Source organism: Dendropsophus ebraccatus, chromosome 7 (assembly GCF_027789765.1).
Source record: "Dendropsophus ebraccatus isolate aDenEbr1 chromosome 7, aDenEbr1.pat, whole genome shotgun sequence".
Classification (NCBI taxonomy): domain Eukaryota; kingdom Metazoa; phylum Chordata; class Amphibia; order Anura; family Hylidae; genus Dendropsophus; species Dendropsophus ebraccatus.
This window is the reverse complement of record NC_091460.1, coordinates 49,592,888-49,611,156: the sequence shown is the minus strand read 5'-3', so window position 1 is coordinate 49,611,156 and position 18,269 is coordinate 49,592,888. Positions and strand designations below refer to the sequence as shown.

The following is an 18,269-nucleotide window of genomic DNA, read 5'->3' as shown; positions in this document are numbered from 1 at the left end:
GTAAATTCTCTTTCCTGTAGTCCGAAGCAGCAGCACAAACTAACCCTCCCTATAAAAGTTTATGCATCATACCTTGAGTGTTTTGGGTTATGTTTTCCTAGATCGTTAGAAGTACACAAAGAGGCTGGGTCAGCATAGGGCCTTATAAGCGGGGCAATTAACTCTTTATTGCTTGTTACCATCTGTCCTATCATTGCAGGAAGATAGAATCTTCCCTATTATGTGCTGCTGCTTCAGACTACAGGAAAGAGAATTTACGGTGAGTATAAAATTCCACTTTACTAGTGATAGGACTTTTAGTATTTTTAGACTTTTGATCGGCAATTCGTCTAATACAAAGTCTCTTAGTAGTTGAATAGAAGACTTGTGAAAGAAGCTAGCAGGGAACCAGGAGGAGTCCTGTCTAGGTAGTGCAGAACTATGCCAAGATGACTTTTACAACTTTGGCTTGGTTGCGTTACTTGATAAAAAAGGATACCATACTCACAGCAATGAGGATCTGCCTAATTCTGGGAGAGATCGCAGATTGCTAGGTCCATGAATACGAGCCCTGGGAATATATGTTCGGGCAGAGATAATCCCTCAAGATTACCAAAGAGGAATAAACAAAAGTAGGCAGGGCACATCGGCAGAATAAGCTTATCCAAATGCTATAGATGGACCTTGGTCAGCAATAAGGACTTCATTGATGTAGACAGGTGGGGTCTCCTTTTTAGTGGTAGTTGCCCCTCTGGGCGTTTAGCAGGCCATAAGTAAAGTTAGGTATGTGTAGAAGAAAACAGCGTACAGTATTTATGGTGCACAGGAACCTAACCCCGGGGCTAGATCCTAGGTAAGAACGCCCTCAGGGACTCTGGATAACGGTTGATCTGCTCAGGAACAATACTAATCTGAACTGAACTACTCCATTACTGAACCCCCCCAAGACTGACTCCACCAGCCACTTGTAGGCTAAGGCTGGGATAGTTTCCTATTGGTGGAAAACAGCCTGGGGTAACTTGGAACCTGAGTCAGACTAGAAAGAAAACACCACTTCCTGCAGGACATACAACAGCTGATAAGTACTGGAAGACTTGACATTTTAAAATTACAAACTTTTTGACACCAATTGATTGGAAAGAAAAGAAAATAACCTGAGTGCCCCTATAACCGAGCCAATTAATGACTCTTATCAGCCAGAATAATTCAAAGAGAAGAGTATTTAAAAAACAAATGTTATACCAAGTGAGACACAAAACGGAGGCAGACTAACAATACACAAAGGCCAAGGTCTTCAGTCCGGGTCAGTAACAGCGGGCAGCAAAAGTGCAAAATCGTAAGACAGAGAATTGTCAGATACAGGCAATAAGGTCAGGACGGGCAGCAGGCAGGTCAGACAAAAGAACAGGCAGAAGGTCAGAAACACATGGTACAAAGAACACAAGGAACGCTTAACTTAGTAATAAACTAATAGCCAGTGACTTGCTGCTGACCATGCTTCCTGTTTATGAGGTGAAGGAGTCCGGTCCAGATCTCCATTGGACCAGCGCTCAGATAACAAACACCCTAACTGGCAGAAGCACCTGCCCGTCAAGGAACATACAAGACTGCTCAGCTGCAGGAATCAGCTAGCAGAGACCGAGTAACCCTATCCTTGCCAGAGGCTGAGAGGAAGGGCAGGTGTGGCTGAACAGATAAAAGCAGAGCCCTGTTCACACCAGGTACAATGCCTTCTGCGCTGTATGCCCTTAACAGGGGAGCGCAAAGGCACATTCCTGACACCAAATATATGTAAAAAGCCAAAAGACCTTCAGCCCCTTCCCTAGGATATCCCAAAAAATTACATAAATTCCACATCTTTTGGAGATATGAAATATGTTGGAGATACTGTAAATTGTTGGAAATTTTTGCTAATAATAGTTATTGTACTTTTTTTCAGTTGTACTATTTTCTTCTGCTGTGTGCAAAATTGTAGACCGTGCTGCTGTCCATCTGCATGCTCACTCTTCCATAACATTTCTTCTAATATTGCCAGGCATTCAAGGTGCCATTTTATCTAATAACTATGAATAATAACTATATCACATTGTCTAGAGGTGAGCGAATAATGCGTAATAACAAATAAAATCGCTCTGTTTGCTCGGCTGTTGGCTTATGAGCTGATAAGCCGACTGTCGAGCTAACAAAGCGATTTGCTTTGTTATTAAGCGTTATTCGCTCATCTCTAGTATTGTCTACTAGAAGCCCATAGTAGTTCCCATTATGTTACGTTTTATATTTTGCTGAAATAATCCATCAAATGTCTTAGCTCATCAGACTCTAATTAATAAAAAAAAATTGAATGCTGAAGAAAAAACGGTTGACAAATTAGGTCCAAATCAGAATATTTATTAAATTGTAGAATTGTACAGGTGTTCTTGCTTGTCCTCTGAGGACAGAAGTACAAGAAACACAAAATATATAGTAAAAATATGACATTATATACAATTCTAGCAGTGCTCATACAGACACTTTCTTTGCCTTACTTAATTGGCCAATCATAACACTGCCCCTTCTCTTCTCTATAATGCCATGACATAGTGCTGATAAAAATGCACAGAACTAAACACTGTGCTGGGGTATGTTTTACAGTCCACTACTATAGATGGCATGTGAGAGGGAGAAGGGGGTTATTGATGCCCTGACCTTGCAAGGTGCTATGAGTGCAGACAGAAGCAGCAGCAAAACTGCAGGTGATAAGGGAGATAATGACAAGCCTGAAGACTAAAGTGTGAGAAACAGTATGTGGTAGAAATAGTACATTTATATACAGTGCTATATACATTCTATTTATAAACATAGGTTAAATAACATCTACAGATCTGTATTAATATGTACACAGTACAGAGCACAGATTGTATTAGACTATTTGAACATATGTCTTTTCCTTACATATTGAATGTGTATTGATTGCTACATTTAGGTATCTCTCCAGTTCTTCTCATTCTAATCAACAGAGATCAGCATACTTACACTAAGTTTGGGCTCATGAAAAATCAAATGCTTGGCATTTGGCCCCCAATGGCTGGAGAAGATGGATGCAGCCCTAGGGATTGCTGGAAAACATGGATACACCCATAGGCTATGTTCACACTAAGTAAAAAAAAAAGAGAAAAGACGTCCGCCTTTTCTTTTTAAAATGATGTCTGTTATTACCGCATTTTAATTGACTTCAATGGAATACATTGAAGTCAATGGAATGACGGCCGCCCAATGCACACAATGTATTAGTAAGAAATGGACGTTATTTGTGTGGACGTCAAAATAATGATCATGACAATTATTCGCGGACGTCTTTTACAAACAATGGACGTTATTTTTTCTTCACTGTCCTTTCACCATCTTTACTATTAAATTCAATGGACTTTCCAATTTAAGACACACCCAAAGGGCAATCGGCCCACCTAAAATAGAATAATGTACCATTGTAATGGCAGGCATCCAAAACTTGACATGACTGACATTATTGTGAACTCAAAATGACAGACGTCATTTAAAAAAAATATAAAATGGAAAGAAAAAACGTCATGTGAACATAGCCATAGGCTGTATCCATGTTTTTTGAGCAGCCATAGGGCTGCTTCCATTTTCTCTGGCCACCAGGGGTTCAAATGCCAAGCGCTTAGGTTTTCTCGAACCCAAAACTTAGTGTAATTTTGCTCATTTCTACTATCCACCAAATGTTAAATAGTCCATTCTATTACGTAATACTTTAGATCATAACGTAGTTACAGTATTGCCAGTGATTGGAAACTCATGGACAAATAGATCATTTGTAACACAAATATATGTTATTTTAACCTTCCTTTAACCACACTGGTAATAAAATAAATAGTCATTTGTTCAGTCCATTATGTACAGTGGTGCTAACAGATCCTTCTCATTCTTGTCCTACAAGGAGGTCAGTTTCGTAGTCTTTCCTTGATCTATGTTAGTAATAGATGGGAGCTCATCAGTCAGATCAACAGCATTCTCATGGCACTCTACAGCCTGGGGCTTCTCCACCGACGCCTCTCCATCTTCCTCATCCTTATAGCCCTTACAGCATTTACATTTCTTGCAACAGCAGCAACAGTATCGGCCACAGAACAGAGTGAGGGAAGACATCCAGGTATCCCAAGGCTTCAGGGAGTGCATCCACTTGGGGAGGAAGTCCCAGGTTTTTAGAAAATCTGGTAATATTCTGGGGCATTTCTTCTGCATCACACTGATGATGATGGCAACAAGGATAACAAAGACGATGGGGACCGCAACGCCCACCAGTGCCTGCCATCCAGCAATGGACAAGCCGAAGATGGCCAGAGGCAACAAGAAGAAGCACAAGACAAGATAGACAACTGCGAACCATCGGTATTTAGCTGTCTTGTCCCCCAAGCCTTTGGCCAGTCGAATTGGTATCCTCATAAAGGGGATTGGATACCAAATAATTATCCCGGATATGTTGAAGAAAAAGTGGCATAATGCAATCTGCAAAAAATGATGATAATAATGGTTATATAAGGAAACACATTAAAAACTGTGAGAAAATACTTTATGCTAGAAATTTTAGCTATATCTGGCCCATAAGTACAGGAGGTTTTGTTAGTCATGTATTTCCAAAAATTTTAGGATACATTGATATATAATATACCTGTACAGAGTTCTGTAAGGTGTCCCCCGGACTGGCCAAGGCTGCTAATAGGGCAGTTGTTGTGGTTCCAATGTTAGACCCAAGTGTCAGGGGATAGGCACGCTCTATGCTAATAACTCCAATACCTACAAGAAAGAAGAGCCAAGATATAACAGGAAGAAAGAGTAATATAACCATGAGGTATGTATTCTCAAAGTCATACATGCTTCTTACCGATGAGCGGAGTCATTGCGGAAGTGAAGACTGAGCTGCTCTGAACAATGAATGTCATTCCTGCACCTACAAGCATTGCCAAGTATCCAGTCAACCATGAGAATGGGAAGGGGAAGTCTTGGGAAAGAAAGCAAGAGAAGACAAATAAAAATCGTAGGATCATAAAAACATCCAAATATACAAGATATCATGAATGTCATGTCCCTGATAGTTACCAGTATTGATGATCTTCTTGATCACAACAGACACTTGTCCTTTCAGCATGGAGTTTAGGAGCTTGACAATCAAAATCAGACACAAGCAAAGCACCAACAAGGACAGCGCCAACAGGATAAGTCCCACCGCTAGATCCGGGAGATCGGTGGTAGCAAATATGTGAGAGCCTGGAGGACAACACATATAAGAAGAGTTACTACCATGGCCCCTTATCCTTCCAACATTAAATTAAAGCATTCCTGTTAGTGATGAGCGAACCTTGAGCACTTATGGGTTGGTCTGGATCTGAACACTCTGCATTTGATTACTGGTGGCTGAAGAAGTTGGATACAGCCCTTGGGAGTGCTCAAGGTTCACTCATCTCTCTCATCACTCGAAAAAACTTGACATGTCAGAGAAATGTGTCAAAAGTTTTGATCAGTCCCAATTAGGACTGATCAGGAGAAGAAGCCAGGAGATGTCTGCATGCAGTGCACTCTCTCTCCCAGCTCTGTGTTGTGTGACCTGGATGGCTGCATAATATGGGGCTGACCAAGTCAGAAAAGGATTTCCCCCGGCTTGTTCTCCTGATCAGTCGTGATGTGAACACTCCAACCCCGACTAATCTGTGACAGGGACACTTTAGGTAAAGAACTGGATGGTTCTTTCTTAAAGAGTCACTGTCTTATTTTTTTTTTTTTTTTTGCAGAAATCAATAGTCCAGGCGATTTTAAGAAACTTTGTAATTGGGTTTATTAGCCAAATATGCCATTATCTGCATGTAAAAAGCCTTTTCCCAGGTCCCCCCCCCTTCTCTCCTCTTTTCCATCCACTGAAAAATTTTAGGAAATTGTGACTTGTTGCATGAGTCACACTCTGTCTGGTCTAGGGAGAGGGGAGGGGGGAGGAGGGAGTTAGCCAACAGAAGAAAGCCGAGAACAAAGGGATTACAGGCAGGGTGACAGCTGTAATCAGAGCTCAGAGAGGTCAGTGCTGATGGTCAGAGGAGATAAAGGGTAAAGTATTTGTAGATTAACTCTTTGTTGCCCTGTTTTGGTCTTTTATTTAGCTCTCTCCTTAGGAGAACAATGATGACAGGGGGGAGAGCTTCAAACTGCTTTTTCATGATAAAACTGCATTTTTCGGCTAATAAACCCAATGACAAAGTTTCTTAAAATCACCTGTACTATTGATTTCTGCAAAAAAATTTCACAACAGTGACACTTTAACCATTTGATCTGGAAATTAGGTGGAGATGAGGTGTCAATGCATGGTCTAAGGTCTGAATGGTAACTAGTAATGAGAGAATAAACCAAACTATATAACCTGCGTATGCATCTTGTCACTTATATCCTGTGACAAAATTCCAGTGTGGCTATGAAAACATTTTTTTTTTAATATTACAATTTCCTATACGCCGACTGGAAACACCATCAAGTTCACAACATTGTATTAGAATGTTGAGCTATACAAACGTTGCGTCAAAGTCACAATTAAAAACCTATGTACTATATACTCTTACAAACCTATAGGTTTCTCTAGTTTAATGTAAATGAAGACCTTTCACAAGGTTTTGTTATTTTTATCTCAGGAGCATTGGAGGAATCAAAATGAAAAGAAAAAAAAGTGCATATTCTGTGATGACTGAATGTAAACTGTATAGACATGAATTATAAATTGGAAAATTACTTGAAGATGTCACTCAGTCAAAGATTACTTACAGGACATTTTCACAGTCTCGAAAACCTCTGTCCATGTGACATTATTCTCATCTGTCCAGCACAGTCTGTTTTCAGTACAGTTCTCTATACCAGGCACACTAGCATTTACCAATTCCTGCATAAAACAAGCACAAACATACTTTACTATATAGTGTGTTGAATTATATTTTCTTACATCTAAAAGAAACCTTCTACATAGCTGCTTCTTTATTTACTTACTTATCTCCTATAGAATAGTTGAGCCAAATGGTAAAAATATTCTGAATTGTGGATAGAGTATGACTTATAAAAGGTACAGTATATCATATTGTATGGCTTGTAGGGGGTATATTGCGTCATGTGATGTGTAGAGGGTACACCCAGGGGCATAGCTAAGATTCATGGGGCCTCATAGCAAAAAAAAACTGTACCCCACCCCCTCCCCCTACACACACGCACACGCACAACACAATGCAGTGCATATATACTCAGTGATGTGACCAGAGCTGGCAGAGCAGAGAGACAATGGCTGCTTGCTCTGTCAGTCCACTGTATTTAACTATAAGGACCCATTAGGAGCCATTATGGTTAAATACTTAGGTGCAGGAGTGGACTACCTTCTGTTTAACCCCTTATGTACTGAAGTGTGTAAGTGATACAAACCTCACTTACATGGTGCAGCACAAAAAAGGGTTAAAAGCAGAACAGAAGGAGATGGCTAGGGCACTGTTAACCCCTGACCTCTGCACAGGCTCCTATCAGAGCAGTGAAGCAGAGATCTCCTTCTCTTCTGCTTTTAACCCTTTTTTTGTGTTGCAGCATGTTAATGTAATTGCTGTAGAGGCTTAGATCTGTAACATGGCAGTGCGTCTGAGGTTAGTAGCCTTGTGATCTATCAAATCCAGCAATAAAGGTGGAGTGCTCCACTGTATACTGCACTCTAGGGATGTCTTCTTACCTTGTATCCACATTCCCTCTTGATTAGACTTTTATTGCTAGCAGCTGGATCTCCACTGGCAATGTCCTGAATGACTTTCTTGTCAAGCTGCAATAGAAAATATATATTCATGTTATGTATCTTAGCCTGAAGATACCCAGCTGACACCCCCCCCCCCCCTACCATTACCTTTTCATGTACATTTAAGTACATACCTGAATAATTCCTTTAGTGAGGGGCTCTGTGATAACTTTCAGCATATCTGGGGCATCCTCTCCGGATTGTATATTGAAAGAATCAACTATAACATTGGTGAGGTGAAACAGATATCCTGACGCTACTTCAATAGGCAACAGGACCAGCACTGAGAGCCAATTGAAGAAGTCATGTACTGTGGCTCCTGCAAACGCCCTGGAAAAAATAAACAATTTCTCTAATTCACAAAATAAATAATAATAAAAATAATGATCTGTCTATCTATCTATCATATATGTATGTATATATAACGTTCTCCATTGCAATATATATATATATATATATATATATATATATATATATATATATATATATATATATAATATGTAACAGTTAAAAGTACTTCAAGTATCTTAAAACTCATCAAGAAGGTAAAGAGCGACCATTGTAGTATTTAAATCAATTACAACAGGAAAGACCTTCCTGCGCTTCACTGGTTCCTCATTTTCTCATGTGACATAATAAAGCAGGCACTGTACCTTCTGAATTCATTCCGGTCACCAGACTGCATCAAAGCCACAATGGTGTTAGTGACTGATGTGCCAATGTTGGCTCCCATGACGATCGGTATGGCTGTCCTAACCGTAAGAACTGTCAAAACACAATCATACAAACAACATTACTATTATGTACTAAACTCCAGAACAACCTCAGTGCTACTCAGTCTTCATTATCAACTTCCATATTAACAATACCTACTTACTGCCCTGCCATTCTTCTATGCTCTAGGTTAGTTAGAGTCATTGCACCATCACCAACCTCTATATGCAAATGAACATCATTAATTAGGAGATTTTTGGTTGCCTCATCGTCCAACCTAACATTTCCCAGATATTACATCTAGAAAGCTTCTTCTGAGGTCTTATGAAATATGTTTGCATTGAGGCAATGGTTTTAGTCTTTGCCAGGCGATAGGTGCCTCCATTTATTGGACTAAAGGGAAACTATCAGCAGGTGAGACCGTTAGGAGCACTGACCACCGCCATAGCGCAGATCTGCTCTTGTCTGGCCCACCCTTTCTAATGACAATAAATGGAGCCGGCCATCCAGGGCAGACCGGATCGGTGCTATGGTAGTGGGCAGTGCTTCTAACGGACTCACCAGACCATGGAGCAAAAGACTAACTGCAAGGGCAGCGAGGATGAAGGTAAGAGACAGACCTTCCTCCTCTCTGTCTCCTGTGCAGTAAGGACATATCAGCAGGTTAGATTTCTCTAACCTGCTGATAATTCACCTTTAAACACCTGCAAATTTCCCATTTCTGATCTCATCCCCTTAACTGAAACACCTTTTGCCAATGAACATTTAGGAAAATCAGTAACAAAGAAATTTTGTTTCGGACCAAAAACTGACTTTTTGGTCCGTTTACACGGAACGATTATCGTTCGAATTTTGTTGATGACGATCGCATTTGAGTGATAATCAGCTCATGTAAACACAGCGAACGATCAAGCAACGAGTGAGAAATCGTTCATCGTGGTCTTTCAACATGTTCTTAAATCATCGCTCGTCGTTCACTGATAATTCGCAGATCAATTTGTCTAAACAGTCTTTCACAGATTCACCCTAGTGTGTAAGGGCCCTATTCCACCGGACGATTATCGTTCAGATTACCGCTAAATCGTTCGAATCTAAACGATAATCGTTCGGTTAAAATGCAGTTAACGATTAACGACCAAACGAGAAATCGTTGATCGCTTTATAAGACCTGGACCTATTTTTATCGTTGCTCGTTCGCAAAACGTTCGCAAATCGTTCGCACTGAATAAGACATTGTTTGGTCATTCGCAATAGATACGAAATAGCGAAGAAAAAACGATCGCAATTACGTTCATAAGTAACGATTATCGTTCCATGGGAATGAGTGAACGTTTTCAGGTCTTTCGCAATAGCAGTCGTTTGAGATTGTTAATCGTTAACGATTATACAAACGATAATCATCTGGTGGAATAGGGCCTTAAGATGGCCTTTAGCAACCTTAAAACGATCGACAAAACTTTTTTCAATGATTTATCACTTTGTCTAAATGCTGATCGGCATAAAAACCAAATTGTTGCTTCAAATACATTAACGATTGATTGGGTAATTTATCGCTCTGTCTAAACGGACCATAACTGCCTGCACTGTGGATATTGACTCAATAATCTCAATAAAATGGGTATTCCCACCTGGAGTAGTTCTGTCCTATTCACAGTATGCACAGAATAGGACATAACTAAGTGATTGTGCATACGTGCTGCGGCTCTGTTCATTTTCTGTGAAGCCGCTGAAAGTCATATTTTTACAGTATATAACACAAGGTATACTTACGGCCAGAGGACACCATGCTGACCACAATAGATGAGGATGTACTTGAGCTCTGTACAAGGACAGTCACCAAAACTCCAATCACCAGTCCGGCAACAGGATTGGACAGTACCGAGTGGTTCTTGAATATGTCTCCTGCAGCCTTTCCTTTAATAGGTAAATTTTAGGTTGTATCAATAGGGTCAGGTACAAAAGATGTCATTGGTAATGTAACATTAAGTAAGTCATGATTGTCAAGTGGGTATATATTATATATGCTGTTGTTAAAATCCACCCTCTTAGGCTATGTTTACATTGCAAAGGACTATACATCTGTGCTATACGTTGGCATATTAGAACTGTCCCAGCAGTTGTCTCATTCACTTTTATTGACCAAAAATAGTCTACTAGTATACATATATTTTTATTATGCAGGTCCTAGAAGAACAGTAGACAACGTTTTGGAAACAAACCGAATGGAGTCATTAGTAAACTACATTTCATCCATTGAGGTAAATGAGTTACCGCTGCGACATTTAAGATCACATTATGTTTTTTTTTTTAGAAAAGAACGGACGCTGATTGCAATTAAATCAGCGTCCATTCTTTTCTGCAGCAGCGGCACTGCATTGAATTTATAATAGTGAACACACCTATTATTTCCCGAAACAATAGTAATGTAAAATACGGTCGGCGGACGTACTTTACTTTGCAGTCAATGGTTAATTGACAAGGGTGCCCGCAATTCAACTGTAAAAAGATAATGTTCCTGCAGCTGATACAGCGGTATCGGCTGCAGGAACGTGCCGTATACCGCCCAACTTCTGGCAGTATAACATCGTCCGTTGCTATGCAATGGACAGTGTCATACTAAATATGAACATAGCCTATGTCTGCATTCTATCTGCTGGTACGTAGATATATACTACACACATAGAGCCCTTTTATAATGTGAACCCAACCACTCATTATAACATTTATTAAAATTGCATAGCATTCCTAAATTTGACTTATTTGCACGCTTCAAGTAAGAAAGGACATTTATTAGGTCTAGTATTTTTTTGCGCCGAGTCTCCGCAGGGCAATGGCTTTAAGGATTTATGTAGAGGCGCAATGCCTGCACATGGCCACTCCTGCGTTCCGCCCCTTCCCCTACCCCGGCACAATCAGCGCAAAGAGGCCTAATGCGAATGAACTATTCGCAAAACAGGCGTTTGCACATAAATTTATGTGCATTGCCCCCCCTTTACGCCACAAAAGGAGCCTACACCACATAATACATGTCCCCCAAGGTGTACTATGTAATAAGTGGATTTTTCAGTATACTACTGTGAAAACCTTCCAGAACCTTTGAAATGATAATATCCAAGCCAGATGATTTCATACAAGGCACATAAACTTGCGTAAACCATAACAAGTGGTATTTATAATGTATGCTTAGAATAGTCATGTACATGGTAAATTATTGACACCAGAACAAAACTATTTAAACTGAATACAAATAAAACCATAATGCACAGTTTACTCCTACAGTAATTTAATATCTTTGTGTGTTTTGCTAGGAAGCCAATGACTGTATGAAGGCAGTTGTATTTTCTTACCTCCTACCAGCTGGAAGGCAGAGCTTAACACATCCAGGGAGCAGACAAAGAAATATAACAAAGTCAACAAGAGGATGAGTTTCATGATTGACTGCAGAACTGATAGAATGCGTTGTTTTGTGGTCATTTCTGTAAAACAAATTTTATTTCAATAAAAAAAACATGAAATAATATATGTATGTATGTGAGAGGGTGTGTGTGTGTGTGTGTGCGTACGCCAAACACTAGACCCACCTGACCACTTTGGACCAGTGCTCTTCAGTTCTGGCATCTCCCATGGGTCAATCTCCTGTTCCTCAGATTTGTCTTTGCATAGCGACATGGTAGAGTAAGCTGGAGGTAATGACTCTATGCCATATTCTATGTGAAATACAGACATACAGATAAATATATTTTTATTACAACAGATGGGGCCTTGAAAGAAACATTCTAGTCATCTCTTATATCGTTGGCCACCATGTTGGATATCAGTAGGAAATCAGTAGAGGTTGGTGGGATTTGTCTGGCGCCAGACAAATCCCACCAACCTCTTCTGTTTACCACTATTGTGACTGACACCGAGGATCCACTTTGGAGAATCGGAAGGTGGAAGGCAGCATCCCCCGTTGATCCAGAGCGCTTATTAGAGTCGTGCCTAATTGTGTACGACCCACTCAGGTGAGCGTGCATTTGCACACATATGCATGTTTCTCCAAAGTGTGTTTTGACCTGCACATGCAGCGCCGTTTGTGTGTTTTTTTCTTTGCATGTACAGTAGGAAATCAGTGACATCTATAAACCTCTCACTTTCTAATTTAGTTAGTTCTCATGATGCACTATTTTAATCTATTTTCTACCCTAGGAGGCTGTAAAGAGGTATTTCCATCTGATAAAGTTACCCCCCTACCCACAGGATAGGGAATAGCTAGCTGATCACAGGGGGTGCCACCACTGGAGCCACTACTCCCCCAATGATCTCAAGGATAGGGACTTCCAATCATTCTCTATAGGAGCTGCTGTACTATGCTGGCTCCTATAGAGAATTAATTGATCTGATCCATTCTAATGGCAAACTGAGGTCCCCATTCTCAAGATTGCTGTGGGTAGGGGATAGCTTGATCAAATGGGAATACCCCTTTAATGATGACATGACTGCACAATATGGCTGACACAGTTCCTGGCCTGACACACTTGTGTCACAGATATAACAGCCAGTTCATTTAGAAAATATGCAGTAAAAGCAAATAACAGTGAATGCTAGGTATTTATAATGTAAAAGTAAGAAAAGCATACAAACACTATGGGATGGGTGAGCTTCTATTTCATGGAATTTTCCCTTTAATAAATGATTATTTACTAATAATGATAAGCTTACCAGGAGGATGGTCTGTATGGTCATTAGGAGGAGAGACGGAGTACTTTGGAAGATGTCCCATGTTTTCTTGGACAGGGTTCTGAAATTCTGGGAAAGGAGCCATTGTCTACAAACAAAAAGAAGAGAGAATGTTAACATGAGTAAGACACCAGCAATTATACACCTCCATCACAGATAGATCCCAGCAATCCACCGGCCTGTACAAAAGAACCCATTCACCATTCAGCAACTTTAAGCAATAATAAGGGGACCACCACCTTTACATCAGGAAATCACCTTATATACAATATATACACACTGACCAGGCCATGATGCTAGGTTATTTTAACCAAACCATAAGTTGTCTTCTCACATGAGGTCATAACCAGAGGAGGATAATGGATCAGAGATGTCAATGCTGGGCTGGGAAATGGGGCTCCTGAATGAGTAACTAACAAAATGGTAACGTAATCAAATGGTATAAGAGGTTAGCAACTTGGAAAGGATTTTATCTCCCGGTTGGGGGCCACTCATCCCACGAAGACATAATAAATATAGGGAAGTTGTCCGTATTTGATTAGATAAGAATAAATTTGCATATAGCATCTAAGGTGGCCATACATTTTCAATAGCTTTTGGATGATGGTTTATGTGTTCTCTATGGGGGCAGGAGGGTGAAGACTCTGCCAGACAGCTCTGATAATGACTTACTGTACCTCTAGGACAACAAAAGGGTCAGGCAGTTAACATGCAGAATGCCTCAAGCCCCTATTACACTGGGCGATGTGAAGAGCAACCTTGCTCCTTGTTCCCCTGCCTGCTGCCGGCGCTATTACACGTACTGACAGCGAGCGAGGAGGAGAGGGTAAAAGCCAGGGGAGCTGTGGGGGGCTGCCAGGGTGATCGTCAGATTGTTGTCTTCTATTACACAACACAATTATTGGCCCGAATACGGCTGATAATCGCTTCAAGTTATAGGGCCTTCACCATTCTGTCCCCACTATCATCTGTCGGGGGGAGAGGCCTAAGGCCCCTATATTCCTTAGACAGTAGACAATCCCCAATAAAGTTTGCGGGTTCAGTCAACTTTTGACAGCTTTTGGGAACAAAAAGATTGGGCATGTTAGAAATTCAATTCTATCGACAGGGAGATTAGGAGGCTCCCATATACATTAGATGGTTGGCCAATCCCACCAAAATTGGTGAGTTACCCCAACTTTATTCTAAGATGTATGCCCAGTCTGCCCAGCTTCCACTTATTCTCTGTCCTTTGTTATGTTATACACAATCCCTTTTTCTAGTTAATTATCACTGTAACCAAAATAGTACAGAATATACTAATGTACCTCTATCAGCTTATACTTTTACTAGGAGAAAGCGTGGGAACCACATAGACACCAATGCTAAGATACATCAATGTGTGCAAACATCCTCCTCCCATTGTTTTAATTACAACCTATGCCGTCCATAACTAGACTCTCTACCTTAACCTGCTTGGCGAGTTATTAATAATTACCTCTATTATACAGAAATCAATTTTACACAATTGTGAACTTCGTATGGAGAATGAGACAAGGTATGCTGTGTATTTAATACAATATACAGAGAAAACAATGATTGTACTGTCCTATAAACATGCATCAGATTTTGTAATCTGATCTGAAAGTAATGATTGTACTGGTTATAAGAAGACACTGCCTGATGGTAGCTATACACCTAAGATAGATCAAACAGTCAAACATCTTCTTGGCCAACAACATTTTATTTTCCTGATTCCCTATTTAACATGGGCCTTTGGTTTGGCTATTTTACTTGACTATTTGGCTATTTCACTTGACACTATATTAACCATGTATACCCAGCTTGGCTGAGCGTACACGTTTACATTAATAATCCAGGTCCTTCTCCTCTGGATACAAAGCATCAGCAAGCCCAATCCTCCTTGACCATGATATCTGCCATCGAGATATTTAATCTAATATTGGTCAACTCAGCTAATAATAAAGGTCAGTGGGCAAAACCATGATATTGAGTCGGACTTAATGAAAAGCGTTATGTGCAGCTTGTTACTATACCATCAAAAGATCACAATACACCATAAAGACAGAAAAATATATAAATGAAGCAAGATCATGAAGCCTATTTTCCCAGCAGAAAGCCAAAAAATCTAAAAAAAAAGCATCAGTCTGCCCAGCCGTCCTCCACCATAAGTTACCAAGTACCTTTTTCTCCATGTTTCTAGATGAAGACAACTGGAAAGCAATTATTAAAATTAATAAAAAATTGTATCCCATCTTATACCAGTGCAAAGTCCATAACTTTATTGTAAAAGTATCCCAGGATTAATGGACATCTGATAATTGTATTGTATGTGCAAACATAAAATAGTATAAAATATAATAATAATAATAATAATAATAACAATAATAATAATAATAATAATATATATACATATATATATATATATATATATATATATATATATATATATATATATACACAGTGTTATAGTATGACAAGCTCTAACATTCATATACAGTATATGTAAGGGCATAATGACAGATGACTATGTCTTTCAGATTTTGAGGGGGTCCTTTAGGAATTTCAAGGTATATATATATATATATATATCTGTGTGTGTGTGTGTGTACTTTAAAGCTTACACTTTATTTTATACAAGCAATCCCTTACATGCTATAGGTCAACCAAAACTATGAGCTGACACCATATTAATATGATAATAAGTAATAAAATAAAAGCCTATGAGGTAGGCAAACAGGTCACATAGTAGGTAAACGGAATAAATTGTGTTCTCATCAAGTGGTTCGATGAGCGGCCGGAATGTGGAATATGAGACTGCTGTCTTGGACAAGAGGACAGTTTAATAAGATGCTTCAATGGATTCTCACAAGATGAAAGAAATTCTGATACAATCTTCTCTATGTTTATTATCATTGATAGTTTATCCTTTCTGTATATAGAGATGTGGTTGTGTAAAGCTTGTCTTATTGTACATGTACAACACCAAAAGATGATTTCAGCCGAAAAAAGTGCCATCCTGCTATAATATAAACTACACATATAATGCTGGAATCACATGCGGGATTAGGTGCATATTTCATATCCAATAAGCAAGAATTTATACATATAAAGTACATTCTTTCTCTTGGATCCACTTCCTGCCTGTCCTTGACTTGGACAACTGTATCAAAAGCAGCTAACATAACTGCCTGTGTAATTGTATGATAAAAGGAAAGTTCTTTCTTCCACATGTGTACAAGTAGGAAAAAGGAATAAACACTTTCCAAAATGTATCCATAAGGTTCAGTTTTAAGTCTTTCTTGTATGTTGTCCTTCCTATTCAATGCCATTACTATATGTAACAAGTGCCTGTGTGAATCCAGCCTAACTGTATATCAATCTACAGCATACACATTAACAATAGAATACATAATACAAAAACTACTACAGGTATAAGTCCTTAGTATAAAAGGAAAAGAAGCACACACATTACATTATTTCAGCACACCTGAATTGCACAACTTTTACAATGGATAGCAGAACCTGCAGCTCTCATGTACGCCTTTATACCAGGTGGAGATAGCCACAGGTTATAGACCCCTGCTATACACTAAATGCATAAAGAAGTAATACTATGTACTACTTTACTTTGAATAGTCTTTAATCATTTCATTTCAGCAACCTAAGCTACTGTACAATAGATGATAATAACAGTAATAGCATATAACTAGTACAGAAGAGAAATCCAGCAATTACATGTGACTCACCTGATGATCTGGAGGAAGAAGAGGCAGGCAGGGAGGAATGAAGAGGAAGGATGCTCTGAGCACTTATATACAGGGTAGTATCTGTGCCTACACACCCAGGTGACACTGTGCCATCCCTCCCCTTCTCCCTTAGCACAGCCTTCTTACCTGACTCCCTAACCCCAGTCTTGGCAATCAGCACTTTCCTATCAGGGAGCTGATAAGTGAGTGAAGTCACTTGCCCAGTGTGTGTTATCAGTGTGTGCCCCATGATGATGACAGCTCCTAGAATAATAGGCAGCAGATAGCAGAGCTGCCCTGTGCTGGAGAGGAGGTGCATCTGCTCTCCATGTGCACAAGAGGGTGGAATAGTTGTTCTCTGCAACCTGAGCCGCCTCTTCAGAGAGTCCACTGCTTACCCTCTCATCACACCATTTTTTGATAAAAGAAATCAATATAGTTTAAGATCATAGTGTCAAATGCATCTTTTGTGACAATTATCTACATAGTACGACCTTGGATCTGGTATGATCCGGCCGGTGTACTGGGTATTTAGGTAAGGGTCACTAAGGCCATGATTTATGCAATGGAGCATGTGTCATGCAGGGCATCTCTACTACTTTCCAGCCTCTGACTTCTTGTTCCCGTAAGTGCATTCCAGAGACTCGTTTCTCCTTTAGGTATATACACCTGTGAGAGTTTAAGTTCTTTGGGTAAGCAGATCCCTCCATACACATGAACATTCGCTTCAGCTAAGTGATCATGTCTTCATCAGGTGCGCCTGATGAAGAGGCCGGTCCAGCCTTGAAACGCGTTGTACTATATCCTTGTTTTATTGTTTTAATATCTTTTTTAAATTTAAGTTTCTATAAGCTCTAGCAATCCTATTGGAGTTGGCTGCGCCTGTTGCATCTGTCTTTCTGGAGTGGAGGTCTGCATCTGTCTCTCCAAGACGGAAAGGATCACAGTTGGACAGTTGAAGTCCACTGTGCCAGATCTTTCTCTTTTGCAGCATCATCTGTTTGAAGAATCAGGCTCACGCATACATAAAGACACTCAGCCAGACCTACCAAAAGTATTGGGTTTGGACGACAGAGCTTTTTTTAACTGCATTTAGTGATATACTAGTGATTCCTACTCTGCCCTACTTTGATATTATATTATAGAGATAAGAGGATAACTGGAAATATAGTGTAGCTCAGGAATTGGGTTCAGAATTTACAAAAACATGACTATCTTACCCTAAATCTTTTTATTGTGTTTATTCTTGCCCCCTGATAAGTGAGTAATGCACTTATATTTCCGGACAATAGGATTAGGGAAAGGTAATAACA

General features: G+C 39.8%; 1 protein-coding gene across 2 annotated transcripts; it reads right to left on the bottom strand.

The window, feature by feature from the left end:
• Positions 1 to 2,351: 2,351 nt before the first annotated feature.
• SLC34A2 (solute carrier family 34 member 2) lies at positions 2,352 to 17,044 on the bottom strand. 2 transcript variants are annotated; one of them, XM_069977489.1, is made up of 14 exons: positions 16,957 to 17,028; positions 15,391 to 15,420; positions 13,190 to 13,295; positions 12,070 to 12,195; positions 11,836 to 11,964; positions 10,259 to 10,402; positions 8,428 to 8,539; positions 7,909 to 8,104; positions 7,715 to 7,801; positions 6,778 to 6,892; positions 5,077 to 5,244; positions 4,862 to 4,978; positions 4,649 to 4,773; positions 2,352 to 4,485 (listed from the first exon to the last, which is right to left on the bottom strand). In XM_069977489.1, exons 2-14 carry the CDS (start codon positions 15,400 to 15,402, stop codon positions 3,910 to 3,912), a joined length of 2,013 nt encoding a protein of 670 aa, XP_069833590.1. In that variant the 5' UTR covers positions 15,403 to 15,420; positions 16,957 to 17,028; the 3' UTR covers positions 2,352 to 3,909. The 2 variants fall into 2 exon arrangements, with proteins under 2 accessions (XP_069833590.1, XP_069833591.1); XM_069977490.1 differs by lacking the exon at positions 15,391 to 15,420 and having other exon boundaries at positions 16,957 to 17,044.
• Positions 17,045 to 18,269: the final 1,225 nt, after the last annotated feature.